Source organism: Vespula vulgaris, chromosome 3 (assembly GCF_905475345.1).
Source record: "Vespula vulgaris chromosome 3, iyVesVulg1.1, whole genome shotgun sequence".
NCBI classification, from domain to species: domain Eukaryota; kingdom Metazoa; phylum Arthropoda; class Insecta; order Hymenoptera; family Vespidae; genus Vespula; species Vespula vulgaris.
In genome coordinates, this window is record NC_066588.1 from 370,387 (window position 1) to 388,049 (window position 17,663).

Here is a 17,663-nt window from a genome sequence, read left to right on the forward strand (position 1 = left end):
ATATTAATTCATAAAACTTGATTGAGCAGGGTTTATTGTTCAAATATACGCCTACAACCGATCGGACCCACTGAAAATACGGTCCCTACATCCTTTTTAAAAATAATTACATTTCGTTACCAGACTGTGGTACACTTTGCAAGGGGAGAAACCAAATGTATACGAGCACGCGTAACGGAAGAGGGAAGACTGCGACCCCTGACGAAATCGGAAGTGACACTATTATTCCTTTTCTCTTTGCCATGCTTGTGTTAATCGCTCGTGAATTCAATCTAAATAGAGCGTGATTATTTCCTATAACCACGTCAAAAATGTTAATTTCACGAGTTGCACGTAAAATAGTAAATATAGAAATTTTTGCATGTTCTGCCGATGTACGCTTCCTCTAAGGAACGATGCAGGATATCATTATTTATTGACAAATTTATTTTCGACGTATTCAAATATTAAGACAATAATCGTTTGATAGGATAATCATTTTCAGCTAAAAGATATCTATTTATGCGGGTTCAAAGGAATCTATTATAGAAACAAGATCGAACGATACGATTATTACGATAGACTACCGTCGCGTTCAACCGATAGTTTGACAATTACGATACACCTATATCGAATAAGATCTATTCCAGATTAACGATAATCTAAAATGTCCAGGATCAGATGCAGATCGTGGGAAAGTTATAACATGCAAAGATATAATTTTATCTTCGAATTCGATCAATGCAAGTTTTACCAAGTTTGAAGAACACTTCAGACTTGAAGCTTCGTTTATTAATCATTCGTGTTATTTTTACACGTAATAGTGAAAAGGTATATTATACAACATAAATGCACATATATTATAAATGTAATGCTTTCAAATGAAATCTTTTAATCCTTTTCACAGACGTAATTTCCATCAAAAAGAAAACAGATTTTATCAGTGATTTGTTCAGATGAAAGCCCAGAACCATCGAAGATCAAGCTTATGCGGGTCCGAGTGAAATTCTGAACCAACGAAGATTCATCCACTTAGGTCTACGATGATCGGCGTACGCGTTCCAAGAAGGATCATCGATATTTCCACAAGTTGACGAACTTTCCGGCTATTTCTAGCGACTCATTCTACACAATTGAATGATATAAAACATGGACAGTCGAACGTTTGCTGTCGCATACAATAGCATAATCTAGTAAGCTATCAGTATTCGAAAGAAACTGTCGATGTAAAGATCTAATCGAAGAGGAGAGTAGGAAGACAACATCTCGCTGGGTCAGTCGGTTTCTCGAGCACGCAGCTGCAGTTACTTACGGCGGGACTACGAGTTGCCTTCGTTATCCAGTAAAGAACGTAACACCTTCCCCTTCCAGTTTTCCATGTGGGAAGACCCCCCACCCCCACTCATCGTGGGGCCCGTATCCAGTGTGGTCGCGTAAGTTCTGACGGGAGGTTACCCGTTGCCGACAGTTCGTTAAAAGTGACGGTGACGCGCGCGACTTCACTCTTTCTAAACATTTGTAACACGAGAGTGTTCCTTGATACAAAGAAACGCTATTGTGTCATTATATAAAACCATGTAAGAAGTTGTAATCGTTTATATCTCAAAAGAAATCGAGTATCTTCCGTTTAAACAAAATTAATATTTTATAGAAATATTTATCCTGTTTGTGTGAATCATCCGCTCGTACGTGAATCGTTATAATACTTCTAACGAGTATCACGAGGAGAGTTCGTGAAAACTACGAATGAGGATAAAATCGAGAGTTTCTACGAACGTGGGCGAATTCAGGATCCTGTTCTGTGCGTTTCAAAGACGGAACGTCAAGATGATCCACTTGCGGTGGTTGTAACGATTACGGATCCTTTGTGGTAAGAAATGTAACAGGTTCTTTCGATTTTCTTTAATTTTCGAAACGAGACTTTCTTGGAGTTTTGTGATCCTGGAGGACCAATGCTAAGAATGAGACAAGAAATAAGAGGCGAGGGATAGACGAACGAAGTAGACGATCGGGATGAACAACCCGTGAGAAGACGGATGTCGCATGGGGAAAAAAGGGATCTCAATGCGTGAAACGAAGCTTGTCGTGAAAGATCGTTGTTACGAATATGTTCGATTCTTTTGTCTCTTATTTAATATGGTCCCAAGGATTTTGGTACAGCTGACAAGAGCATGGAGTACTTTCCGTTCTTTTGACGTTTACGTAGCACGTGGGGTATTGTTGCAGGTGGATATATCGTGTCTAACGTGTTTCTAAACTTTTAACGTTTTAATCTTAATAGAATGATTGATATTTACACATGGCAGCAGGTGTCACACATGAAAATAACTCTGTTTGATAGAGGCGGGTAATGCAAACGATTATCGCGTCGCGTGTACGATAGGAAGAAACAACACGAGCAATACCGCTGCACTCTGAGGTACTTTCACCGTGAGTCAAGTTGACTCATTCATTGCCATTCGCCGCGTGATTAACTCGGAAATCATTCAGTGACGTCAGACTGTGAATTCCATAGAACGCAAACGTGACGTCCGTCCTATTCCATTCGATTCCGTCCTATTTCCTTGTGGTCCGTCGCGGACCCTCATGGGCCGCCGGTGGATTCGTGGTTTCGTCGCATGGGATTGTGAAACGCGTGACATATACATGTGTCCTGATACTCTAAATATGACCTTGTCCAATCATGAAAATGCGTGAAGCTCCTCGACAATAACAGACCCCTAGCAAAGCGTGAATTAATTTTTCTTTTCATCTCTTCAAAGGCCGTTAAGCTATCTATGCTAACCTCACGCGTCGAAGCACATAATGGAAATGTTATCATTTTTTATCGTCGTTGGAAGATCGCAATACGGGGTCGGCATTATGTAGGTCTCGAGTTCTCATTCTCCAGATGAATTCTTCGTTTTGTCACTTCTATTAGACGAGCACCGACTTCGCACTGACTCCGCACGCAGCGGTTAACGCGAACGTCATCGAGCAAAGAAAACGACTCTCGTATTGATGAAACACTTACAAAGAGCACAAACGACCATAATGTTGCTAATCGTCCAATGACACTGTCGTAGAAGTTCCTTATCTAAACTACCACGCGTAGACAGGCCGTTGACGATTAAACAATCGGATTACTTCGCCTTTCTATTAAATCTTAAGAAATGTACGCGGATACGATCGTGCAAAACGAAATATATATAAATCGAATTTCCATCTTTCCTGACAAGCAGGCGTTTATTTTACGTTCCCATAGATAATTCTTTAACCCACATGCTCGTGTTATTTTTTTTCTAGTTTTACAACTCTCATAAAGCTGAATACGGTCGACACCATGTACGGCCTCGTGTCAAAACGATAAAAGAGTTCGAGTTAAGGGACATATCCGCGCGTTCTCGTGTCTCCCATGAGTTTCGACGTGTTTTTTGCTACGAGGGGACGCTTAGTACCGGGTGTCTGTTAATTTCTCTTAATTAAGCTCAATCGAGGTTAATGCACCACAGTTTGACCTCAGTTTACCAAATCCAGCATAGTCTCAAATAACTATGATGCAGCTATCCCCGATGATAACTTTTCTCTTTATTTTCTTCTATTTACAGGTATTACTCGTCTATCGAAAGTGTCTAACGTAGTCTGTACGTATCTCGTATCATAACTTATGCGTTTAAAAAGCAAATACCTTGGCACATCTGATACACGTATCAGCATAAAACTGTTATTCGATGCCATATACGTATAAATTTGTCAAGACTTGGTCGATCATCTGACGAGGCTCGTATTAGGTATCAATATCCGCAGAAGTAACTCGAAGAAATAATATTTCTTATGTTACACGTTTATGATCTTCGTTTAGTATACATATTTACAATAGAAGTACATGTATACCGTATAATAATTAATTATAAATACTCGTATATTGAGAGAGAATGAAGAATACACTGTTCTTGAAGGGTGTCGAATGTAAAATTTATCAAATATTATCATTTAGCCAAGAGAGATATCGCGCTTATAAATGTAGATACATTACAAAATATTTTATACTCGGTTTTACGATTCTGACAGATGAAAGGTGAATAATATTCCCTAAGCTTCCTATGTTATCCTTCTTAAGCTTCAGGACAACTTACTTCCGTTCTCGTCAACGTTCCTTTCGAATAACCCTATAAATAATAACGACCTCTCGCGACGGCTCGACTTCTATGATTAATGAGTTCCTGACTTTACGCTTCATCGTACGTCCCTTTTAATCTTGGCTCGACTAAACGATTTCTACGAGTGTGAAGTGAAAAAAAAAAGGGAGCTCGATTCTTCTTTGCATTAACGTTTTAGATTTTTCCGTAAATTAGATCTACGGTAGAATAATCTCTCATTCTATATAAGAATATCTTCAAAAATAAGTAATAATTTAGGTTTTATTCTCTTTCAATGTCACAGGACCAATCAAAGAACGCTTTGGCTTTGGCGATCGAGTAAAGATGGAATCATTAAATCAAAATTTTCGTGGCTTTGAGACGAATTCGATGGCCACGTGGCCGACGCACGTTACGGACAATACGACTCATGGTAACATCATCGACGGTGAACTTTCGAGGTAAGACGAATCCGTATTAACTTTATCTCGAGACTAAACGCGAATTTCTCTGGTTACATTTTTTTTTTATTTACAATTTTTAATGTAGATTTCCGAGGCCATTAAGAACATTTGCCGCGATCGTGGCTATACTCATTATGATCACAGGCCTAGCCGGCAATCTTCTTACCATCGTTGCCCTTTGCAAGTATCCAAAAGTTCGTAACGTTGCAGCAGCGTTCATAATAAGGTACAACGAAGCAAAATTCATTCTTTCTGTAGATAAATATATTACTAATAATAAGTATTTATTTAAATCAAAAATTAATTTCACTTAATTTACTCCTTGTAGCCTTTGCGTGGCAGACTTTGTGTTTTGTTCGTTAGTATTACCCTTCGACTCTATCAGATTCGTCGATGCAAGTTGGGCGGACATTAGATCATTGTGCGTCCTCGTACCCTTCTTGAGGTACGGAAACGTTGGAGTCAGTCTTTTGTCCGTAGCAGCTATCACGATTAACAGGTATTATTTTTACTTCTTATCGGAAGATCAGATCTTAAAAATAATGAAATCAATTTAGCTATAGTACCTCAAATATAACAACACATTCCATAAAATTGTTAAACTAATTAGAATGGGATGAAATTTGTAGGGCTTTTAATATAATATTATCTAACGTATCTTCAGATACATCATGATAGCTCATCACGGAATATATAGTAAGATTTATAAAAAGCACTGGATCGCTGCGATGATCATTTTTTGCTGGCTGTTCGCCTACGTGATGCAGGTGCCAACGTTGTTAGGCGTTTGGGGTAGGATGATACTATGATTCTTGAAATTAAATTTCGATTCTTCGACTGGCATTGATCTTCGTCTTTCTTTCCAGGAAAATTCGATTACGATATGTACCTAGAAACATGCTCGATAGTCAAAGACGATCATGGTCATACCTCTAAAAGGTTTTTGTTCGCTACGGGTTTCGTGATACCGTGCGTAGTTATCGTCGGCTGTTACGCAAAAATATTTTGGGTCGTTCACAGGTACATTTTTGCTATTTTGTCGCAAATAGAAACGATTATTCCGTCCTACAGTAATGCTTTCATTTATTTATACAGCTCCGAGTCGAGGATGCGAAAACACGCAACACCAACGATAAAGTCACCGCACACACCTGGTAGAGATACCAGAGAGATCAAACAAAGACGTAGCGAATGGAGGATTACGAAGATGGTACTCGCTATCTTCCTTAGTTTTCTAGTCTGTTATCTACCAATCACTATAGTAAAGATGGTCGACGTTAACGTAAAATATCCAGGTAAAGAAACAAAAGAGAAAAGAGATCGTTTCAACGTTTATATGTATTACAACGTGTATAATAGATACATGTAAAAATAATGATCTCTATACGAGAAGACGATCATTATTATTTTTTTGACGATGATAAAAAGGAAACAAAATTAACAGGCTTCCACGTTCTTGGTTATCTTCTTCTATACTTCGCTTCCTGCGTGAACCCGATAATCTACGTTATCATGAATAAGCAATACAGACAAGCATACGCTGGCGTGATTGGCTGTTCGCGGATAAGGGCGAGTCTCACACCTTTCGGGAGCAGTGCGCCCGGTCAGCACCACCAAGACTTCGGCCAAGGTAACTTCGAGCACCGTCGCGTGGTAACGCTCTCCAAGCTCTGACCGAACACGAGCTAAGCGACCACTCGCTCACTTCGTAAGTCAAGGGCACAAGTTCGCTGCTTTCTAAGATTGTCTTTGCTATGTGCAGGCATGTTGCACCGCGCAAGTTCACGTCTATATGTATCTATGTATGTACGTGTAAACGGATCCATCGGCAGAATAAACTTTAATAACGACAGGTACCAAGCGGCAAGCAAAGAAATTCTTTGAAAACGTTCATTTTGGCGTAAATCTAACTGTCGCATCTATAAAATACGTATCGTCAAATAATCGAATCAATGAAATAAATAATTCCTTGTATTTAGAGCTCTCATAAGTGAATTATACTTTTTCTTCGCGGTAGTTGGAAGTTTTCTCTCAATAATGTATATGCAAACGTCATTGAACATACCTCGAAGGTATAGTGCGCCAAGTAGACGCTTCGTATAATTGGAACATACAGTCAACTAGCTTCGATTGCTATATACCGCTATAACTCGATCCTATTTTTTTGCAGGATCAATACGTAATAACGTACTCCCTTTCTAATTGGATGCAATAATAAGAATTATTTCGCCATACGTACTTCCGCGTTTCATAAATAATTATTCGCGATAAGATAAACGAATAATTCGTACATGTACAACAACAATAACGCTGGACATACGTTTATCGCATATTTTATTGACTCATCGAAGAGAGGCGAATAAATTTCGTTACTTCAAAAGGAATCGTTAAAACAAGCGTTTATCGTAAAGTTATTTTAATCGATTTTTATCGTGATTGGTCAATAGACTTGCAATCGTGTTTCACCATTTGATGTTAAAATTACACCCACGTGCAATCATTTTTATAATTAGCGTGTCTCACATCTCGTTTCATTTTGTAAACGTAAGTTCTTTGACACGATCCGAATTTCGATACGAAATGCATAGAGACGCTGAAACGTTAACAATTGTTCCCAAATGCTTAACAATTTTTGTTCCTTATTCAGCCATTTTTTTCATTTCTGCCTACAATATTTGCTTGCACCTATGTATTCATTTATTGCAACAACTCTAAACACGAACTAAACAACATACAAGTCAGAATCCTAATTATTTTCCTTTATTTGCTTTCATAGATTACTCGAAGACTATGGTATCGACCGTCTCCATTGCTATGAATCCTGTCAAAAATAACCAGTTGGAAGAGACACTGTAGAAGGTCGATTAAAAAGGATCTTGAAGGAGTTAAAGATCCAGGTCAAAAAAGAACAAAGGAAAAAGGAAGATGTTTGAGAAAATGAAACGAAGCAAAGTTTTGAACAAGTGTGCATGAATCGTACGCAATCGCAAACGATAGAAACCAATGTAAATTATTTGAAACGATTGAAAAGGACGACGCGTCTCGAAGGACTACACGATCGAAACCAATAACGCGTATTTATAACGCCGACGTTACCGACAAATTAGGTTGAAAGCGAGCGTCGCGATTCGCAGTACCAGTGAATTACCAAAGTAAAACCACGTAAAGATTAAGAAATAAGTAATGCGCATTTATGTTGATTCGCATCGATGGATCGTTGGGACGATAATAATTTAATAATAATAAAAGGGCTAGTCGAAAATCGTTTAGGAATAAAATCCAATTTGTAAATATATCCATGTACCGTAGCGATTTAGATAGACTTTATTCTATTAATATACGTTTAGAAATGTTTTAGATAATTACAACTAGATGATAAAGCAAACTCAAGTATGAAAGAGAGAATCAATTTAGGAACACATCGATTAAAACTTGCAACAGCCTGTCTTGCCGCGCTCTATAGGATCATCGCGGAGCCTTATGGAATCCCGTATTCCACCTTCGATTTTCGCTCTTAGTACATTTTCCACCAAGTGGCGTATCGCTTCGTCTGAAAGGCAAGAAGCATCGTGCGAAATCTAAAATTTAAAGCCACTCGTTCTTCTTTCGTTATAAGTACTCACCAACGTTCGTATTCTCTTTTGCCGAGGTAACGTACCACTCGCCGATATTGTTCTCTTTGCAAAATTTAACGATCTGTTCGGTTGATACAGCCACATGTCGAATGTCACATTTGTTCGCCAGAAGAACAACGGGTATGCTCGATCCGTCCGGAAGAGTGACTTTTTCTCTTAAATCGCTTAGCCACTTCTTCATCGACTGAAAAGTCGCCGCTCGTGAGATATCAAAAACCAATGCCGCGGCGACGCTAATAAAAATATGAACGACAGGACTGTCTTATAGATTAATGCGATCATCTTCTCGGCGAATTTTTACATGACATCGGAGACATACGCATATTTGTAGTAAACCCTGGTCATGTATCCAAATCTCTCGTGACCGGCGATATCCCTGAAAGTAATAAACAGTCACGTTCGCTACGACTCGTTGCCAATGTTTACGCGTATAAGTGAACGTATACGTATAAATAAAGACATTACAATAAAAGCGACAGTACCATAACTGCAAATTTATTTTAGTGTTTGAATCCCAATCGAGCGTTTTTATCGCAAAATCAGCTCCTATCGTTATCTTGTAATTCGAAGAAAACTTTCCTGGAAAAGACAGTAGTTGTGCAGTCGACGCCGATAAAGAGCCCTGCCTTGCAGGTGCGACGAGCAGTTGTGCGATGACGTATATCTTTCTTTAGAACGGATAAGCCAGTTTATGCGTACATGGCTTGCACGTATCATCAGATCATTCTAATCTCGTGCGATCGCCTAAACGCCTCAAGGTACAATGACATTAAGGAGAAAACGTCGGATTACCTTCTGTGTATCGTCGTACGAGAGCCGTTTTGCCTGGAATAAAACAAGAAAAGTGAGAATACGAATGGATAAAAAATGGAATTCGTACGCGTGACAAATAAATATCACGTCAAATCTGACCGATTCACTTATCTCTAATTATCATGTTGACTAACGTTATCGAAATAAATTCGAATGAGTAGGAGAACAGAGATGGCACGCGTTACAATTGACATGAACTTTTCACCTTTACTTTTTTCAACATGGGTACAAAAAATTATAGAACGTCCGACGAAGAAAATAATCACTCACCGACGCCATAATCACCGATAACAAGAAACTTAAAGAGAAGCTCTCTACGTCCAACATTTGAGAGCACTACGTCGGAATCTCTTCTAAGTTTTCTCGTATCCATCCTCTCTTCTTCCCGTTCCAGTTCTTCCTTCGTTCGAAGAATACGAAGAATGATCCACGGAATAATACGTTAAGGAAAATACTCGAAGTGTGTAGCGTCTCGACTTAGGTAGTAGAAGCGATAAACAACAGTGGAGAGTCAACTTTTCGACCTCGGAGGGTCGTACCAAACCCCTCCTCTTTCGGCTTATATCGTTCCCCTATCGTCTTCGTCTCTCATTCTATCTCGTCGTTTCTCGTTGTAAACAGCTGATCCCGCACAAAGTTCGAATACACGCGCGTATCACTGACGGTGAAATCTTCGCAACAATAAAAAGTCATTTATCTAGCTTCGAGCGAAAGAATAATAAAATATACAATTAATACATGAAAATAGTTTTATTTCGCCAATGCTTATATATGTATGTGGGATACGATATGTACATGTAATAGGTATGAAAAAAAGATTATCTTAATTTATTAATAAATGATCGAATAAAATGTTAATTCAACGAGTGCATTATATATATATAGTAACAAAAAAGAATTTAAAAGAAGAGCCACTCTTTCGGATTGGTAACAATCAACGTCTCTATTTCCTCTTCGGAAAATCCTCTCATTCTAAACTTCGGGAGTACGTTGTTGTAGAGATGAGCGTAACCGTGACCTCCGTAATTAACCTAGGTGAAGAAGCAAGGCAATAAAAATAAATGTTACAAGTAAAAAACCAAAAGAAGAATGCTCGATCAAACATTATACGTACCAAACGATGTTTAGTGTGAATATCATGACTCATAAGTACTCTTTCTAGTTTTCCCTCGTCTCGTAAAATCTGAACGTAATCGACACGTTGTGCATCGGATAACATGTCAACTAATGGATTCAATTGATAGAAAGAACATTCGGTGCCAAAGAGATCAAACTGACAATAACACCTAGTGTCATCCGCGAATTCCAGCAGAGCTTCTTTATCGGTGAAAGTACCTGTACATTTTCATGGAAGATGATATAAATCTTGCAAAGAATGCGGAGAAGGAGTGCAAAAGCAATGCATTGCAAAGAAAATGTTGGCCATACGATCGAGATGGGACATTACAGCCTTGCGCGAATCTCCGCCCGCTTCCTCATAAATTCTGATTATTTCGGCAGGTAAACTCGAATCTCTTCCCGGATGGAAACTAACGGGGCATCGTAGTTGTGCTTGAGCTGCTGCAGTAGCCTGTATTGAGCGTCTCTCAAAATCTATACGAGTCAAGTATTAAATATCAATACGATATACGTATAGGTGCATTATGATTTTTATTCCAACGTACCTTCGATCGGCAAAGAAGTTCCAACTTCTCCGATAAATCCCGTTTTGATCAGGGAACACTCCTCGCAACCTTCGGTCATTTCTTTCATAATCACGTTATACATATTTTCGATGGATAAATTCAAAGTACTAGCGTTCTGTACTTTCGCAACGTAGAATCCTTAAATCAACAAACATTAACGAGTTGATAGAAAAGCGCTGTGATGTCAAATGTAAAATTAAAATCAAAAAAATACCTGTGCCAGCTATAATATTAATTCCAGTCTTTTCACTGAGCGTTTTCATCAATAAAACATCGCGTTTCAAACCGTGGCTACTGTTTTCCACTATAGTACCACCGCCAAAGTAGCGAAGTAATCTTAGATCTTCTAACACGGCGTAAGCGGTTTCGACATCATTGAATTTGATATTATACATGTTACTATATCTATGTAAATAAGACAATATTTTATAATTATGTACAAACATACGACTATATCGAGCGATTTCACATCTTCTTCGCTTACGGATACTGTTTCACCAATCCGAGAGTATGAAGCTTGATTTGATCATTCAAGAAACGTGTTAATCTATTCGGTGGTGCTGTGTAAAACGCGGTAAAATCCACAGCGACATGTTCGTGTGTCAAAACTCGGCCGAGTTCTGGAAGTCTTATCCTTCCAAGTACTAAACAAATCTTATTATGAGATCGTTAAATATTTAAAGTTAACGAATCTACTCACCGGTTTGTACGCTTTCAGTCACGTTCATCTTTATATAAAATATATCAGTGATATTCTGTTAAATCGGAACGATATATAGAAAAATATTAAACGCGATCAAGCAGTCACGATTTTCCTCCTAAATACAAGCGTACGAATACTCTCTTACTCTTTCCAACCGTTCTACCACTGGGATGCTTATCAAGCTCTTATATAATGTTTACTTACTATTATTATTATTGGATCTTTGACGATACAAAAACTGAATTTGAAGGTGAGATGAACGGAAACCATGTCAACTTGTACTTCAAAGCAGAGAACACAAATACATTATCCCCTTCTTTATTTATATTTGTTGCAAGATTTTCTTTATAAAGTAATAATCGCGCTAAGTCGCTACGAAATCATAAGATTCCTCTTGCTTTCGTATTGCAATTTCCCAAGGACGAAGGGTTTATAAAAAATGGAAGAAAACGATAAATAAATAAATAAAAAAATGGACGAACTTCGTCTCGGTGGGATAAATAAGAGGAAGAGAAAGATACACGAGATGATTGTATTATATATACATGTACGCGTATATGAATCGATAATTTATCTATTTTTTCGTTACGTGCATTTCACTCAATTGTGTACAATATAAAATGCTACATCCACGTGCACAACTATGTCACATGGTGTACACAGTACATAATAATACTCGTCTCAACGTAACGTTTCATATAACTTCAATATTATATACGTGTGTACAGATACAATCGCTTTTTATGCGATCAAACTACATGTTCACGTTTCCAGCACGAGAAACTCGGTGCGTTAAATAGGAATTTAATAATAGTACTGTGCACGCACTTTAAGTTTTTCATTAACTCTTTAACGCCGAGTGAACACTATATCTCAAATATATATTTACTCCTAGATAGAACTAAGAATTTAACGTGTTTAAGTCCGCGTTAAAAAAAAAAAAAAAAAAAAAGGGGGAAAAAAGTAAAGAAAGATAAATCTGGCACGACTCTAGCAGAGCCGTTTCAACCTTGATTTCATAAAGGACGAACATGTACGATTACTTGCTGCCTTAAAAAAATTGGATGCATTTATGCTTGTACAAACGTTTTTGTGTGTGTCGTATATTTTAAAGACAACATATCGATATACGTTTTATTTATGCGAAACGTAATCTCGCCCGTACGATTAATGTCCCGGCAATATGCGTGTATTGCAAATACGAGTACATTGATTCGCCATTGAATATACACAACCGTTCGATCGACTTTTTGACATTTATCATTCGCAATCCAAATTGTCTTCGACAGTGTCGTTTGCGAAAAAGATTCGATCGATCAACGCGGTTTTACCTCATCGTATGAATTGCACGGTCGTCCGACGGCTACCTTTGTATAGCCGAGTATGATTTCACGATCCTTGAATTACCGATAATAATTATATATAGATAATAATAATATAATTATAATAAAATAATAGGGAGATATATACCATAATAATAATTTACATTTACACAAGACTTCTCTTACTTCCTTACGCAATTAATTAATTATATTACCTAACTATATACGGCATGCTTACGACTATATTCGCTTAGGTTTTATAACGCGGTACAGTCTCTACACAATAGTTGATTCGTAAGGAAAATGATCGAATGTTCGAACGAATATAAAAGGGAACCGCGATATAGTAAAAAATATACAGATAAACGCGTAATGTACAAGTCGATGAAAAAGATTAAGTCAATCATTAATTTTCTCATGTAAATTGTTGCTTTTCTCATACTCATCGGATCTGACATAAACGACATGGAAAGCACGAGACATAAATTCTAGTTCATTACTTAAAGAAAAAAGAAGAGAGAGAAAGAAAGAGAGAGAGAGAAAATATTACAGGTTCTCATAGTACAAGGCTGAGAAACGCATTAAAATACTACAAAGCTGGTAACAAAAATGGTAAAAGTCAGTTCTTGATTGTTTCAGATCCTATGTAAATCAAATTAGTAATAATTCAATAAGCATCGATCCAGAACAAGCTACATCAGCTGGAAAACTTTCGATTAAATCAATATGAAGGTGATATATAACAACGCGAAACAATGTTTCGTTCTACAAATCCATTCCACATTACACGACATCTTCATAAACTGTCATCACTGTCATCAGCAGGTGCTTCAACAGGAGGAACATTTCCATCAAGTATCGGCCCGTTTCCTTCTCTGTTTGTATCAGTTTCGTGTTCCATAGAACTATTATTTTGAATTTGTTGTTCCTCTGCTAGAAATAACGACGAAAGAAATTTAAATGATTATATTTTTATCAGGACAAAATGAAAAGCAAACGATTAGATTTGATAACCTGCCTGATTGTGTTCCCGGAGAATCTTCATCACCTTGACCTGGACTTAATATAGCTTCTTTTATTTGACTATTTACACCTTTCGGGTCTAAATCTGTTGCCCAACTAAAGTACATCAGTGCAAGATGAGTATTTCCTAGTTTCTTATGCACCTTCAATGAAAATAAAAATAAGATAAAGAAGAAAAATGAATAAGAACGATATTACATCGAATAAAGAATATCTTACCTTTCCTATCGAATAATAGACTAGAGATTCTTTGGGCACGATATTTTTTAATTCTTCGAACTCTCGTAATGCTTCGGCGTGCCGACCAATTGAAAAATTAATGGTTGCACGATGGAATTTACAAAGAGTATTATTAGGATCGTTAGTAATAGCAGCATTTAATGTTCTTAAAGCTTGATCGGTTTTTTTGAGGGCATGTTGTACGACACCTATATGGCACATAATTGCCGAGTTCTGTGGATTTATTTGCAAAGCTCGTTTAAAATGTAATTCTGCTAAGCTATATTGTTCTTGTTTAGAAAATATTGTTCCCAAGCCAAACCTAAAATACAGATTAGCATTGAAAATATATTTTTTTATGAAACTATGAAACCATAAAGTATAACATTTTAAATCCTTTACCATGCATTGTAGTGTCTGGGATCAAGTCTAATTGCATTACGAAACGCTGTAATTGCCTTATCCAATTCCTCAGTCATAACATATTCATGACCAAGGAGTGTATATGCATATGGAAAATTAGGATCTACCTAAAAAATTTGAAAATAGTATTTTATTTTGTAGTAGGTAAAATGACTTTGTTTATTATAAAGCAATACTTTTCGTGACAATAATTTAATTTTATACCTGAATAGCTCTTTGGAAAAACTTGATCGCTGTTTCATGCTCAGTTTGAGCAGAGAATAGATTACCCGTGGCACACCATGCAGCTGGTGAATTACGATCTTCGGAAACGAGTTCTTGAGCCAGCGTAGAAAGTTGTACTTCTGCGTGCATATGCCATAGAACTGTACTATATATTTCCATTAATTCAGTCCTTTGTGGTTCTAATTGTCTGACTTCAGCAAAATAACTGTGAGTTTAATATCGAATTAAATTTAGAATTGTTTAATATATATATATATATATATATTACTTGATATTTTTCTAATGCGTAATAATATAGTATCACTTGCCCAGCTGATTTTTTGTAATCTATCATCTCAAAATGAGCACGTGCTAACATAGATAGTACCCATCCTGTATTATAATGTTGCGTTGGAAGAACACTAAGGATCTCAATAGCTTGTGCACAATTGTACTGGCTTAAATGTTGATATGCCGTACCAAGTTCTTTTAACAAAGACATTAAACCTTCTGTAAATAAATAAAAATGTGTATATATATATATTACTCTTTGTTCTCGGAATAAAACATTATATAAAATATTTGGAATTTACCAGCACATTGTTTTTGCAATGTCACGGCACAATGAGCAATGCTACTTTGGTTATTCAATGCATTTACATTTGCTACAGCCTTTTCAGACGTAATTGTTTCATTCTTCTCTTTTTCATTTCGATTTCTCTCATTTAAGTCATTAAAATTAGTTTTATTTAAATTTGTTTTGGATAGTCTTGCTTTCGCTTTTCTTGATGGTGACTTAGGTGTTGCAAATTTATTTCTATTAGGTGACTTATTATTTTCCTACAATAAAGATATAATAATTATTATTAATAACTATATTATCAAATTAAGCAGTACGTACAATTCTAACAATACGTACCTTAACCGAATAACTGTGACTGAACAATCTCGACGACCGTCTAACATTTGTACCCTGAAGAGTAGGTGGTGCAGGTGCAGGAGTACTTGGTGTTACTGTGACTATATTAGCAGTATTACTTGCATTACCAGATTGAGAAAATACTGGTTTACCTTGTTGTAAAGGTGTTTCCTTCCTTGAAATAAATTGCTAAAAAATATATAAAATTCATTTCAATGTACAATTTAAACAAAATCTACTATTACATTTTGTCCCTTACCCCTACATGAGCCCTCAAATTACTAACACATTTTGCTAAACTTTTTTGGTCATTTGCTTCTGTAAGAGTCGTATGAGAAGGTAAAACGGTAGGTTCAGGCGTGTTGCTTTCCAATGGCAAGATACCAAAACTAGGTGTAAGAGGACTCATAGAATTACTGAACATACTCCGATATCGAGGAAGTTTAGCACGAGGTGATATCGAAGAAGGATGAATATAGTGTGCAGGTATACTTTGCGGGCTTTCTTCTATAGACGAATACAACCGTACACTAGGTGCTACGTTGTTTATGATCGTTGCGGTTGTAGTTTGCACAGGAGTACTACAATAAATTATTACCATCATAATATAGATAAGTTAAGATGAAAAAAGGCAAATATTTACCTATTAGTGCCATTTGGTGTAGGAGTACTATTTGTATTGTTAACAGGTACAATAAAATCAGGTTCTGGAATATAACTTAGAATTGGTGTTACACCATGGCACATAGCAAAATTATCTAATTTGTCCAGATTGAAGATCTTTGCTGGATCTACTTTTTCTCCTACATTACATAATTCTTCGAAAGAATGCCATAAAAATGGATTCATTTTTAAAGCCAATTTATGTGCTTCATTGCCTTTAGCAGTGCGCATCATTTTATAATAAATTTTAGCTATTATCTGCAGTGAAAAACATGCCTGTTCACCAAATTGAGTTGTAATCTCTTCTAAACTTTTTAACTGCTTATAGTATCCACCGATTATTGCTGCTTCTGCTTCCGCATACCTGAAAACGTTAAATTAAAATTGACAATTAAACATCAGAAGATCGAAATTTCACATTTATATCTCTTTTCACTTACTTTTCCAAATCATAACAGCATTTTGCCAAAAGAAACCTACATTGTGCAGAACTAGGTGCTTTTTTAGAAAGTAAGGCATGAGCTTGCCTAATTCTTCCAGAACGATAATAACAAGTTGCCAAAAGAAATAATGTTTCTTCTGTATCCACTGTAAAATACATTAATTATGTATCACCAGCATAAAAAGCAATTGTCAAACACTAAAATATTAAAAGACATATTATTACCTTCCGCGCATAATCTTTCTGCCAAAAATATTGCATCTGGATAAGCATAATGATTTAAACAGTGCCATATGGCTGCCTGGAATTACAAATATAAAAAGAAAGTAATCAATGTGATACAATTGTACTCATTATCACACAATCATAATATATAAACACAACCATAAACACTCCTGAATTAGTGTGTAAAAAAATATATAATTAAACATTCAACAATTTGCCTAAATAGAAATTTTTATAACAAAAACTCGCGCGTTTAATAAACTATTGTAATTATTTATAAATATTTGTTTTCCCATATAAAATCACTGGAGTAACAGTTTTCAAGGAACACAATATAAGATAGTAAATGTTAAAACAGCGCAAGTTCTTTATGTAGTTAATACTAAAAAAAGAAAAAAGAAAAAAATAACTTTAGAAATTACTTCATAATTTGCAGAAATCAACATTTCTTACTAAGTAAATACACAAGAGAATGGCCTTAATTTTGAGACGTCAATATCAATAAGTGTGGATGTATCCCGTCTAAAAATTATACGTCATCTATAGTTCTTCAGGATATCTGCTGTGTTTACCTGCACTGGCTCCTGCACAATCATCGTTTACACCGCGGAAGTGATCATAAAAAAGAATAATATCTTAACAGTTCTAATAAAATTTAATTAGGAAAATCCGAAGTCGAACAACCGATGCATATAAAAATTCTTCAGGAGTCCATCTTTTGTCGGATTCCTTTTGAAGTGAGCAACTGACTTCACGGAGAAGGTTAGCCAACGTACTGAAAATCTTTTCTCTATGTTTCAAGCTTTATTTTTTTGTCGACGCTTAA

At 36.4% G+C, this 17,663-nt stretch overlaps 4 protein-coding genes across 9 annotated transcripts; 1 reads left to right on the plus strand and 3 right to left on the minus strand.

Annotated features, from left to right (window-relative positions):
• Nucleotides 1–4,414: 4,414 nt before the first annotated feature.
• Nucleotides 4,415–8,683, plus strand: LOC127062729 (G-protein coupled receptor moody). 3 transcript variants are annotated; one of them, XM_050991417.1, is made up of 8 exons: nucleotides 4,415–4,558; nucleotides 4,647–4,787; nucleotides 4,890–5,060; nucleotides 5,226–5,353; nucleotides 5,428–5,581; nucleotides 5,657–5,856; nucleotides 6,006–6,269; nucleotides 7,338–8,683. In XM_050991417.1, exons 1-7 carry the CDS (start codon nucleotides 4,443–4,445, stop codon nucleotides 6,233–6,235), a joined length of 1,140 nt encoding a protein of 379 aa, XP_050847374.1. In that variant the 5' UTR covers nucleotides 4,415–4,442; the 3' UTR covers nucleotides 6,236–6,269; nucleotides 7,338–8,683. The 3 variants fall into 3 exon arrangements, with proteins under 3 accessions (XP_050847374.1, XP_050847373.1, XP_050847375.1); XM_050991416.1 differs by having other exon boundaries at nucleotides 6,006–6,191; XM_050991418.1 differs by lacking the exon at nucleotides 6,006–6,269.
• LOC127062746 (ras-related protein Rab-32-like) lies at nucleotides 7,863–9,400 on the minus strand. The gene is made up of 6 exons (XM_050991445.1): nucleotides 9,280–9,400; nucleotides 8,989–9,021; nucleotides 8,679–8,775; nucleotides 8,516–8,572; nucleotides 8,185–8,429; nucleotides 7,863–8,111 (listed from the first exon to the last, which is right to left on the minus strand). Exons 1-6 carry the CDS (start codon nucleotides 9,380–9,382, stop codon nucleotides 7,987–7,989), a joined length of 660 nt encoding a protein of 219 aa, XP_050847402.1. The 5' UTR covers nucleotides 9,383–9,400; the 3' UTR covers nucleotides 7,863–7,986.
• A 416-nt stretch (nucleotides 9,401–9,816) lies between these two features.
• LOC127062735 (phosphotriesterase-related protein) lies at nucleotides 9,817–11,561 on the minus strand. Its single transcript, XM_050991426.1, has 7 exons — nucleotides 11,395–11,561; nucleotides 11,179–11,338; nucleotides 10,909–11,099; nucleotides 10,674–10,832; nucleotides 10,438–10,602; nucleotides 10,124–10,344; nucleotides 9,817–10,040 (listed from the first exon to the last, which is right to left on the minus strand). Exons 1-7 carry the CDS (start codon nucleotides 11,420–11,422, stop codon nucleotides 9,909–9,911), a joined length of 1,056 nt encoding a protein of 351 aa, XP_050847383.1. The 5' UTR covers nucleotides 11,423–11,561; the 3' UTR covers nucleotides 9,817–9,908.
• Nucleotides 11,562–11,953: 392 nt separating this feature from the next.
• Nucleotides 11,954–17,572, minus strand: LOC127062703 (cell division cycle protein 27 homolog). 4 transcript variants are annotated; one of them, XM_050991364.1, is made up of 13 exons: nucleotides 17,410–17,572; nucleotides 16,838–16,913; nucleotides 16,611–16,758; nucleotides 16,151–16,534; nucleotides 15,794–16,088; nucleotides 15,508–15,696; nucleotides 15,182–15,428; nucleotides 14,918–15,098; nucleotides 14,589–14,814; nucleotides 14,364–14,491; nucleotides 13,962–14,283; nucleotides 13,738–13,885; nucleotides 11,954–13,652 (listed from the first exon to the last, which is right to left on the minus strand). In XM_050991364.1, exons 1-13 carry the CDS (start codon nucleotides 17,431–17,433, stop codon nucleotides 13,516–13,518), a joined length of 2,505 nt encoding a protein of 834 aa, XP_050847321.1. In that variant the 5' UTR covers nucleotides 17,434–17,572; the 3' UTR covers nucleotides 11,954–13,515. The 4 variants fall into 4 exon arrangements, with proteins under 4 accessions (XP_050847321.1, XP_050847320.1, XP_050847318.1 ...); XM_050991363.1 differs by having other exon boundaries at nucleotides 11,954–13,649; nucleotides 15,767–16,088; nucleotides 17,410–17,571; XM_050991361.1 differs by having other exon boundaries at nucleotides 15,767–16,088; nucleotides 17,410–17,571.
• Between the last annotated feature and the right edge of the window lie 91 nt (nucleotides 17,573–17,663).